The 11959-nt window shown below is 45.4% G+C and overlaps 1 protein-coding gene across 1 annotated transcript in view; it reads left to right on the forward strand.

Moving 5' to 3' along the window:
• Window positions 1-11673, forward strand: part of LOC308304027 (RING finger protein 145-like) — a 31054-nt gene extending 19381 nt beyond the window's left edge. The window contains exons 5-12 of the mRNA XM_080748585.1: window positions 1549-1784; window positions 3281-3456; window positions 4424-4564; window positions 7012-7194; window positions 7725-7872; window positions 8849-8971; window positions 9470-9703; window positions 10827-11673. Of these exons, the coding sequence (XP_080604711.1) occupies window positions 1549-1784; window positions 3281-3456; window positions 4424-4564; window positions 7012-7194; window positions 7725-7872; window positions 8849-8971; window positions 9470-9703; window positions 10827-11558 (1973 nt within the window). The 3' untranslated portion in view covers window positions 11559-11673. The remainder of the gene's footprint in view (window positions 1-1548; window positions 1785-3280; window positions 3457-4423; window positions 4565-7011; window positions 7195-7724; window positions 7873-8848; window positions 8972-9469; window positions 9704-10826) is intronic.
• Window positions 11674-11959: the final 286 nt, after the last annotated feature.

The following is an 11959-nucleotide window of genomic DNA, read 5'->3' on the forward strand; positions in this document are numbered from 1 at the left end:
TTGTGGTGGAAAAAGATGCATGATGTTTCTGTTGGAGTTGATAAACTGCCCCTAAAAGGGGGCAGGGGACGGCCATAGCTGAGTAGTTAGAGAGCCCGCCTAGGGAGCCTGAGCCCCTGGTTGCCCCGGGTACGATTCCAGGCCAGGCCAGCAATGTGTCGATGTGTGTCCCTGAGCTAAGACTCTGAACCCCTAAATTGCTCCCTGGCCCTAGTGGGCTGCGGTCAGCTGGGTTGAAGTGAAGGGAGTAGGTCCACATTATTAAAAACACACCATAAAATCATACAGAGCTGGCCGGGATGGAAGCCGGGGCGGAGAGGGTGATCTGTCACTGCACATGCTCCTAGGGGCTGGGACAGCACCTGTCAGCGGGGAATGTTGAATGGGGGAGTAGAGAACAGAGACGTTACTAATACTGTACTTCCGGCCAGGGCTCCTCACTGGCAGGTGAGCCAGTAGTAGCCTAGCGCTGCTAGACAATCCACCCATGTTAAAACAAGGAGGGGATATATACTGCAGTTTGTTAGCTGCATTAGTATATAGTCTGGCCAAGCCAGTAGGGTACAACAGGAATTAATTGATGGGGTAAAAATAATATGGCTTCTCCAAATTCATAGAAAGAAAATGATAATAAAATCCTGTGCAGAGTCCCGGGGTCTGGGGGAATTTTTGAAATGGAAACCGTTTGAGCTGAGCTATCTTAGCTGTGTCTGAGGAGCTGGGGTTTCGGCTTACCAACCATGGTTTAGGGCAGGGAGTCTCTTGTTCTATCTACAGGTCAGGTTGTAGTGCACGTTTCACTGCTTTTGTTTTAAATATGCACTGTTGATGGAGTTGACTCAAATATTTGACAAATAAAGGTTAGATTAAATTAAATTGAATTGATTGAATACTGTATTAGTCAGAGATGTATAAACAGCACATGGTGCAGTAAGACATTAAAAACGAAAAAGTTCAACACAAAAAAGTCCTGGGGACCATTGTGTTCCTTTGCCCAGTGAAAGCTATAAACAACCAGCTTACTGGGCCTGGGGGAGGATACGCAACACCCGAGACAAAGGGAGGAGAAAGCCAGACCCTTTTACATGGAGATACTGGTCTCATTAGCGGAGCTCTTGGTTAGCTGATATGTGCTAATGATCGGTGCAAGTTTTGGGACAGATTCTGGCAAGTATCCTTTAGTGACTCCAATCCCAACTCTTAAAAAACTTTTACAAACTGAGGATACGCCAAATATCAATCATGGCATTACACTTTGTGTGCGTTTGTCTTTACGTGTGTGTGTGTGTGTGTGTGTGTGTGTGTGTGTGTGTGTGTGTGTGTGTGTGTGTGTGTGTGTGTGTGTGTGTGTGTGTGTGTGTGTGTGTGTGTGTGTGTGTGTGTGTGTGTGTGTGTGTGTGTGTGTGTGTGTGTTGTTTGTTTATGGTTGTTTTGCTCTATAAGTGCATGGTTTGGTGTTTGCATATTTGTGTGTGTAACCAAGTCTGACTTTCTGTGTGTTGCATTCTGTGCTTGCGTGCGTGGGTGGGTGTGCCGCATCCCCTCCAGGTCAGCTGGTGGTGTGCACGCTGTGTTCGTGTGTGATGCAGACCAAGAGGATCTGGCTGTTCTCGGCTCACCTGCTCCCCCTGGTGGCGCGGCTGTGCCTGGTTCCCCTGGAGACCATCGTGTTCATCAACAGGTTCTCCATGATCTTCACCGGCCTGGAGGTCATCTACTTCTTGGCCTCCAACCTGCTGGTGCCATACAACCTGGCCAAGACGGCATACAGGGAGCTGGCTCAGGTAACAGATGCAGCCTCGTGGCACTTTTCCACTACAAGAACTACAGTGTGCCGTGAAAACGTATTTCACGGGTTCTGGATTTGTTTCCAAACGCTACAGTTTGTGGAGACATCTGCTGCTGCCGAATCCTGCGTCTTCATTCAACCTACTATATCCAGTTACTGCTGTAGTAAAGATCCTTTCAGGGATCATTAAAATTTCAACACTTTAAAGAGTCTTTCTCTCTGTCTGTCTCGGTCGGTTCGGCCTGCCTGTCTGTCTTCGTCTCTCTCAATTCAATTCAAAGGGCTTTATTGGCAAGGGAAAACATACATTAACATTGCCAATGCAACAGTGGAGAAATACAATCAAAACTAAATAATGCATTTACAATTGAAGGGAATAGAAATTATGTGTTCTCAGAGGCGCTTTACAGATATTGTGCAATACATTCACCCACACACGCACGCACGCACGCACGCACGCACGCACACACACACACACACACACACACACACACACACACACACACACACACACACACACACACACACACACATACACCGATGGCAGAGGAAACCATGCATGGCACCAACCTGCTGAGTCTTGCTCAAGGACTCTTCGACACCAACTCTGGGGGAGCCCGGGATCGAGCTGGGAGCCCGGGATCGAGCTGGGAACCCTCCGTGTTCTAATAACGGTTTCTCTACCCCTGAGCCACTGCCGCCCCCATTGCAACCAAGGCAAATCTAACTCACACAACCACAAGAATTGTGCATTTGCGGTCAGGAAAGCTGGCCTATGTGTCCACATAGGAAAGGTTGTGCACAAATAGCAGTTATTTACAAAGGTAATTGCTCTGTATGTACAGTCAGTGTTTCTACAGTTTATAGTTTTTTTGAAAGTGTTTAACTCTCAAATACCTGGAACGCGCCGGAGTCGCGTTAGATTTTAACCACTTTAACCATTATTTTATGCTTTAACTATTGAAAAATAGCAGATATACAAGCTCGCAGCGCGGCACTCGGTGCCGCGCTGCGAGCTTGTAGATCTGCTATTTTTGAAAAATCGTGAAAATGTGTGCAAGTCTTTGAATATCTTTGACCCGACTTCTAAATCCTTCTCCTAAATCATGTTGTTCTCAAACCTTTTCATGTCAAGGACCCCCAAAATTACAGTTATTTGGCCGCGGACCCCTATCTCAAAATATGTTGTTCCAGGGACCACCCAGAAGCAAATATTTGAGTTACAAATGTTCGCTTTTAAATAGATATATTCAAAGACCTGCAAAGAAATATCATGATTTTTCAAAAATAGCAGATCTACAAGCTCGCAGTGCGGCACTCGGTGCCGCGCTGTGAGCTTGTATATCTGCCATTTTTCAATTGTTAAAGCGGTCAATAATCCTAGGCCTAAATGGGTAAAAGGTAATTGCTCTGTCTCTCTCTCTCTCTCTCTCTCTCTCTCTCTCTCTCTCTCTCTCTCTCCTCCCCCCCCCCCCCCCCCCCCCCCCCCAGGTGGTAGAGGTGTACGGGCTGCTGGCTCTGGGCATGTCCCTGTGGAACCAGCTGGTGCTGCCAGTGCTCTTCATGTGCTTCTGGCTGCTGCTGTTCGCCCTGCAGATCTACTCCTACTTCAGCACCAGAGACCAGCCCACGTCCAGGGAGAGGCTCCTGTTCCTCTTCCTCACCAGGTAGGCGCCGCTGCTTCAGCGTTTAGCCCAGGAGCTATTCCTGAGCAAATTAAAACCCATTTAGACCTGGAATGTCACTTATGATTTTAACCACTTTATCCATGTTTTAAATACTTTATCTGTTCAAAAATAGCAGATATACACCGAGTGACGCGCTGTGTATGAGCTTGTAGATCTGGTATTTTTGAAAAGTCATGCCAATTTGTGCAAATCTTTGAATGTATATATTTATATATTTTTAAAGAGAACATTTGGTAACTCAAATCTTTGCCTCTGGGGGAACAACATAAATGGTAAATGCTAAATGCTAAATTTATATAGCGCCTTTATCCAAGGCGCTTCACAGAGATTGTGCATTACATTCACCCATTCACACAGACATTCATACACCGATGGCGGAGGAAACCATGCAAGGCACCAACCTGCTCACCAGGAGCAACTAGGGGTTCAGAGTCTTGCTCAAGGACTCTTCGACACTAACTCTGGGGGAGCCCGGGATCGAACTGGGAACCCTTCAGGAACCCTCCGTGTTCTAATGACGGTTTCTCTACCCCTGAGTCATTGCCGCCCCCACATACAGTATTTAGAGATGGGGGTCCGTGGACAAATAAATATAATTCTGGGGGTCCTTGATTTTAAAAAGTTTGAGAACCACTGATGTAGCAACATGGGTCTTTCAGAAAACTGTTAGGATTTAGAATACATTTATAAAATTGGTCCTCAGGTCTTAATGGGTTAAAGTCCGATCCTTCTTCCAAACTAGATTCTACTTTTATGTTTTTATGCATAGTGCAGGATGGCGTTGCTCACAGAAAATCACAGATTTGCAGGCGAATCACTTTGATTTCACCAAGCAACAACATTGTGCGACAAAGTATACATTTGGTTTAACTTTCCATCTCTCTCTTCTTGTCTCTCCTCTCCCCTCCTCTATCTCCTGTGGTCTCTTCTCTCCTGTATATCTCAGTATTGCAGAGTGCTGTAGCACTCCGTACTCCTTGCTGGGTCTGGTGTTCACTGTGTCCTTCGTGGCTCTGGGAGTTCTCACCCTCTGCAAGTTCTACCTGCAGGGCTACAGGGCCTTCATAAACGACAACACCATGCACAGGTCTGTGTAAGTGTGTGCTCTCCCGAGCGAGTGCATGTGGCAACGTGTGTGTGTGTGTGTGTGTGTGTGTGTGTGTGTGTGTGTGTGTGTGTGTGTGTGTGTGTGTGTGTGTGTGTGTGTGTGTGTGTGTGTGTGTGTGTGTGTGTGTGTGTGTGTGTGTGTGTGTGTGTGTGTGTGCACGCATTGGGCATTTTGAGTAGTGCAGTGTGTGCACAAAAAAAAGTTATATCAAGGATATGACAGTCCTTCGTATCTAGGGCCATATAGATAGACTACAGATAATTCTGTAGTCTATCTGTAGGTTTCTATTTATTTTCTCATGGTTGGACAAGCTTGGCTTCCTTTTTTATTCTGTTATAGTATATGGCAGCCATTATTAGACGGCTGCTTAAAACACGTTAACACCAGCTTGTGTTTTTTGTTGACTTTGGTTCGGTTGGGATTACATTACTACCGTAATTGTTTTGCTGTAAACGTTTATTTGCATAACCGCTTCGACAAAAATAACAGGAAAACGTGTTGGCACAGCTTGTATTTTTGTACATCAACATGGCACACAGCAATCACAAAGTAAGTTATTAGCTATAGCTCACTACTGAGGTAGTTGCTTTAGGACGCAACCTTGCTGGACTAGTTCTATGAGGAGGACTCCCAAACTGGACGGCCTCTGGTGAGGGATTCCTCTTTAATGAGAACTTCTACTCTGTCATCACGAGAACATCATGGTGGCATTTCTTCCAATGTAAACATTAGCTCACGTGATCGTCACTGACCTACATATAGACAGAGTGAGCGAGGAATGACCTCAGAAACAACTCGGACACAAAGATTGATTTGATAACGTTTAATATTTCTCCTTTGGCCCTTAGCTCATACCTCTATGTATTATCCTCCGGTTGATTCAGTAGCACGCTTAGACGTTTAGGACTTAAAAAAATATATTTTATTTGAATGCAACTTTCCCCAAGTAATTAAAGTAGGGTTTCTTATACTCACATGTACCGTGTCCCTTCACATTGTGTTCCCCCCCTGTGTGAAATTGCAATAACACTGGCAAACCTCACCAAAAAGTCTTTGGTGTAGCTGCTGCATTTTCTTTTCTTTGGTAGTTTGGTAGTTTATCCTCCTAAATCTTCTGTATAGCTTGTCACTTCCTGGTGACTTGCAGTTTTCTGCAATAAGGCATCGCGTAGGCACCGGTGACAGGGTGACAGATTAACCTGCACTTGACCTACATGTTCACAGTTTGATTGGCATCAAACACAGCCCTGTGATGACAGCCTTTCCTGGCTTTCTTCACAGCCATTGAATAAAAGCCAGATTTTAGAAAAGCTTCTGTCTTGCAGTGGTTTGACTTTTGACAACTAAAGCCAATCAAAATAGGGTAAATGTTCTCATTATGTGGAACACTGGACAACTAAGGGATACAAAGGGCTTAAAGTGGAGTCTCTCAGTATCCACAACAAAAAGAAAGAAAACCCTGAGAAGAAATTCAACCTTCAGTCTGCAATTGACATTAGTCTTGGCTTTGTTTAGAAGACATACAACCTAGAAACGGCACCACCTCATGGATACTGTTGTAATTGTGAGAAACAGTTAAGGGATTTAGTGAGATAATATATTTTTTCAATTCTATCTCAGGCAAAGTTAAATTAATTTGTAAATAGTACGTTAATAGTTGAGTAGGTGGTTACATAAACATTAGTTGATTACTCTCTAGAGGTTGTTTGATAATATAAGAAATGCACCACCAAGCTTAATCATTCAAGGGTGGAGCACTTATTATAAAATAATTGGAACATAAAAATGTTGTTGATTTAATTAATTTTCTATGAGGAAATGTAATTATTTTTTTATCAGGGGTTCTACCAGAAAACCAAGTGTAACGAAAGTATTAGCTAACAAATGTCTTGACTAATAAATGTTGAATAATTTTAAAAGCAGAATTGATTGGCAGTTTATTTAGTCTCCCCCTCCCTCTGATTTCAGGGGCATTTTGAAACGTCCCGGGGTATTTCTGCAGTCTATGTGTGTCTTCAAAATAGGGGTGGGCGATACGGAAAAATGCAATATCACGATATTTTCCCAAGCTGTATCACGATACGTGATTTTATCACGATTCCTTTTCACGTTGGTTTTGATGGTTATTTTTCAAGTTACTTGACAAAAACTAGACTCTCTGGGTTCCTTTTGGGAGGTCTAAATTGAACTTTACAAGTATGTAACTCTGACAGTATACAAATGAAACCCATAAGGGTCCATTTGGTTTCATTTGTATACTGTCAGAGAACTATACGATATGTCTAAAAAGGCATATCGTGGAGACATTGTATCGTGGAGACATTGTATCGTCTCAATGATAATTATCACCATATCGCCCACCCCTACTTCAAAATATAATTCTTATGTAACATATTGGTGTGGTGTGTGTGTGTGTGTGTGTCCAGGGGTATGACCGAGGGCATCACCCTGCTGATCCTGGCCGTCCAGACTGGCCTCATCGAGCTGCAGGTGATCCATCGAGCCTTCCTCCTGTCCATCATCCTCTTCATCGTGGTGGCGTCCATCTTGCAGTCCATGCTGGAGATCGCCGACCCCATCGTCCTGGCCCTGGGTGCCTCCCGAGACAAGTACGACGATGGAGAGAAAGAAAACGCATTATTTTGTTTCTGTTTAATTTCACATTTTAAATGATTTTTTGTTGGAACCACGTCGTCGGTCGTACCGTCTGGCTCTTAGAGTCTTCAACCTCTCTCACGAGAGTTGGCGGAACATGTCCAAGCTTGCATGAATCAGAAAAGCTTTTGTTTTATTTTTGGAGGAATAAGTGCATGGTTTCTATGAGGCTTGTCTAAATGTAGTAGTAAGTAATTAAGTGGTAAATGTAGTATAGTAGTAAGTAAATAAGTAGTAAATACTAAGTAAGCAGGCAGGCAGGCATGGTGAAGGATTGACAGAATCCTCAAAGAAAATATTAATAATTAGAACAGTATTTACGAAGTCTGTAGAGAATATTGGATTGAATGTGGCACTCAAATCACAGATTATACCTCAAAATGTCTCTTCATCTTGCCACGTTCCCTGTCCCTCTTTGCTTATTTCTATCCTCTCTGTCCGTGTGGCTTTCTGTCTCTCACTCGCTCTTGCTCTGGTCTTCCAGGAGTCTGTGGAAGCACTTCCGTGCCGTGTCTCTGTGTCTGTTCCTGCTGGTCTTCCCAGCCTACATGGCCTACATGATCTGTCAGTTCTTCCACATGGACTTCTGGCTCCTAATCATTATCTCCTCCTCCATCCTTACCTCACTGCAGGTAAGCACGCACACGCGCGCGCACACACACACACACACACACACACACACACACACACACACACACACACACACAGTGGAAAGTAACCAAGTACATTTACTCAAGTTGTGTATTTTGATGTATTCTTTATTTGACTTAAGTATTTCCAGTTTCAGCACTTATACGTCTACCCCACTACATCGCAAATATTCGACTTCTACTCCACTACACTACCATTTTGATTATCATTACAAAACATACACCACTTCAGCCCTATATACATTTTGGCCTTTTGAAAATAGACAATCTACTACTGCACAATGCGTTGCGACGGATTGTGAGCTTTGAAAATAGACGATCTACAAACTCACAATGCGTTGCGATGTGACACATTGTGAGATATTTATACATTTTATACATTCGATAACTTGTGTAATGGGACATTCTGCATAATAAGTACTTTCTACTTTTGGTACTTTAAGTACATTTTGATAACAATGCTTTTGTACTTTTACTCAAGTTGAATTCCAGACTTTTACTTGTAAGGGCACGGTCACACCAAAGTATGGCTGCCAGCTGATAAACTCTTTTTGTGAGCGGCTGACTAAAAACACAGAGAGCGCATTTTGTCCCAAAGCCTGTGACGCACCTGTCACTCGCTTCCAGGACCCTCCCCATATCCAGCACCGACTCACCCGATTGGACAGAGGGGGAAAACCAGCATCTATCTGGAGAATTTATCTGCTCCAGCATAAACGCAAGGTCTGCGCGGCACGCAGAAAGCTGCGCAAGACCATAAATCCACGCCATTCACATTGTAATGCATTGGCGGAATCTACTCTCATGGGTAGAATATTTTTCCGTTGTGACTGTGCCCAAACAGAGTATTTTTTCTACATTGCAGTATTGATACTTTTACGCAAGTAAAAAATTACTAGAGTACTTTTTCCATCACTGACCTCTTTATCCCGCAACAAAACAACTCTGCTTGCTGCAGGTCCTGGGTACCCTGCTCATCTACATTCTCTTCATGGTGGAGGAGTTCCGCAAGGCTCCAGTCGAGAACATGGACGAGGTCATCTACTGTGTCAATGGCACCTACCGCCTCCTGGAGTTCCTGGTGAGGGACACACAGTAGTTTAATAGTCAGTGATCGGCTGGTCACTGGTTGAACGGGCCACAACATTGGGAATGACAGTCACTCACGCAGCAGTCAGCTGAGCTCAATGCTCGGTTTCCTGTGATCCTATTCACAATGGCCCCCGCACAGCTAGCCTCAAGCATGCAGCCACATCTAAGGCCTAGTGAGAATGCAATAAGCTGGTGTAACTCACTTATTTATTTACTTGCATTTAGATTATTAACTACTGCAGTAATTGTATTAGTAAAAGTGAGTCATTTCGACGTCTAGTTATGAGCTGTTGAATACAGATGTCTGAGTTTAAAAAATAAATTGATAAATTAATTAAACCCAACCTAAAACTAAGCATTTTCTAAAAACTAAGGCTAAACTAGCAAACCTGCTTTAAAAATGTAATAGAAACTGAACTGAAATGGAAAACAAAGTCAAAACGAAATAAAAAATAAAAAACTTAACCGCTCCTCCCCTGCCCACCAGGTGGCAGTGTGCGTGGTGTGCTACGGCGTGTCAGAGACGGTGTTTGGCGAGTGGAGCGTGATGGGCAGCACCATCATCCTGGTCCACTCCTACTACAACGTGTGGCTACGTGCCCAGCTGGGTTGGCAGAGCTTCCTGCTGCGCCGAGACGCCGTCTACAAGATCAAGAGTCTGCCCACGGCCAGCGAGAGCCAGCTGGAGAGCTACAACGACATCTGTGCCATATGTTACCAGGTATGAGGAAACGTGCGCGCGCATGTGTGCAGTGGTTCTCAAACACTGTCTTGTCAAGGACGTGGTCGGGATCCCCCATTTGAAAAGCTTTCATGCGCCGGGGGTACGGTGCAGTGTTGTTTTTGACAGCATATTTTGATTTAGTTTTAGTCATAGTCTTTTGAATAAAATGTCACTTAGTTTTAGTCATAATTTAGTCACCTTAAAAGTTTTAGTTTTAGTCTAATTTTAGTCGACTAAATATCATGAGATTTCAGGCATCTAAATCTACAGTTGATTTAGTCGACTAAAATGTATTTTGGCAGGCCTTGATGGCATCGTAATGACTGATTTTACACTTGGTTGCGTGCTGGAAATAGCCGTTCTACAAGCTCACAACGCGTTGCGCTGCGACGCGTTGTGAGCTTGTAGATTTTCTATTTTCAGCACGCAACACCGGAGAGCAACCAAACATAAAATGACTCTCTTCTCCACCAGTCCCTCCCCAACATTTTAGTCTACTTTTTATTTTGTTGACGAAATTGTCAATATATTTAGTCTTAGTTTTAGTCATCACAGCGTACTTTTTATTTAGTTTTCTTCAGTAAAAGTCGACAAACATTTTTCGTCATAGTTTTAGTCGACAAAATCAACACTGGTACGGTGGCGCAGTCGGTAGCGCTGTCGCCACACAGACACTGGGGGTGCTGGGGGCCGTGTTCCTACCTAGGTGGGGTTGGTTAAAGGGCCTTTCTGTGTGGAGTTTGCATGTTCTCCCCGTGTCCCTTAGAGTAGGTACCCTCACAAAAAACATGCAGTAATCCTGGTCTCTATACTGCCTCTATACTGGGTTGGGGGGGTAGTCAACCTAACCTCAGTAAAACTATACCTTAACCCGAACCTCAGTAAAACTAACGCTGGTGAACGCTAACCTGGTGAATTTTAACCTGTTCGGACCAATGGCAGTTCGAACCATGAGGCAGACCCCAAATGAGGGCCTGGAAATCCCATTGAGCAATTGGGAGATATACAAATATATTTTAGTTGATTTTGACGAAATCAAGGGAATTCCTTAGCAATTCTAAAGTGCTTTATAAATGTGTGTGTGTGTGTGTGTGTGCGTGTGCGTGTGTGTTTCCTCCAGGACATGAAGAACGCGGTCATCACCCCCTGCAGTCATTTCTTCCACGCTGGCTGTCTGAAGAAATGGCTCTACGTCCAGGAGACCTGCCCCCTCTGCCACGCGCAGCTCAAGGGCCAATCGCCGCCCGCCGCCGGTTCCACCCAGGACTCCCCCGTGGCCAACCAGAGCCCGGTGGAGGCGGGGCAAGCAGAAGCCGCTGCGGGTAGCGGCGGACAAGAGAATGGGCCTGCTCTGGACCGCGGGACGGAGGCAGGAGGTGACGGGGAGGGGAGAAGAGAGGACGGACCAGGAGAGACCTCGTCCTCCTCGCTCTCCCCTCCATTCTCCAGCGAGCCCTCGCCCCCCCAGGACTCGGTCAAAACGGACAGGCAGGACTGCTCGCCCTCCTCTCCCTCATCATCATCATCATCATCCTCATCTCTTCCTGCTCCTCTGCCCTCTGGCCCTCCGGAGAGTCAAATGGCAAATGAGCACCCCCTTCCCGTTCCCCTCGGCCCCTCTGCCTCCTCAGACTCCTCCACCACGACAGCTGATCTCGCCGCTCACCCTGCCCCTCCTCCGCTGCCGCTCTACCCCCTGGCCTCTCGCCACGCGTCGGCGTCGTGCTGCCGGCGTCGCGCCGTTCCTCATCAGTCCGCCTCTGACCCGCCCACACATCCCGACCCCGTCCCTCAGCTCTACACAGCGTACCCATCGGACAGCCAAGACTCACAGAAACGGGTCGCGGTCTGACCCCGACAATGGCTGAAGGACGCTCATTTCCTCCCTCACATGCAGCCTCTGAGCCCCATCACATGACGTGCGCGCTCATACTGTACACACACACACACACACACACACACACACACACACAAATATTAATACTTAGTACTCCAGTGGCCAATTTTCTGGCTCCTATGCCGCCTTGTCCTTCTCTTACCTGTTGAGCCTGCTGCCATGAGCTTCCATTTTTACATCTCAAATAGTCTGCAATGAGTTCAGGGGCCATATGTATGAAGGGTGTGTACACATCAAAAATATGCAGAGCACAAACCTACGCAAAGATCAGTATTTATGTAAAGGAAACCTGAAGTGAGAAGGTGTTGTACGTCTCTCCATGCTCTGCAGGAGGTGTACGCAGGTTTTCTCTGAGA

This window comes from Nannobrachium achirus (genome assembly GCF_963921795.1).
Source record: "Nannobrachium achirus genome assembly, chromosome: 19".
NCBI lineage: Eukaryota > Metazoa > Chordata > Actinopteri > Myctophiformes > Myctophidae > Nannobrachium > Nannobrachium achirus.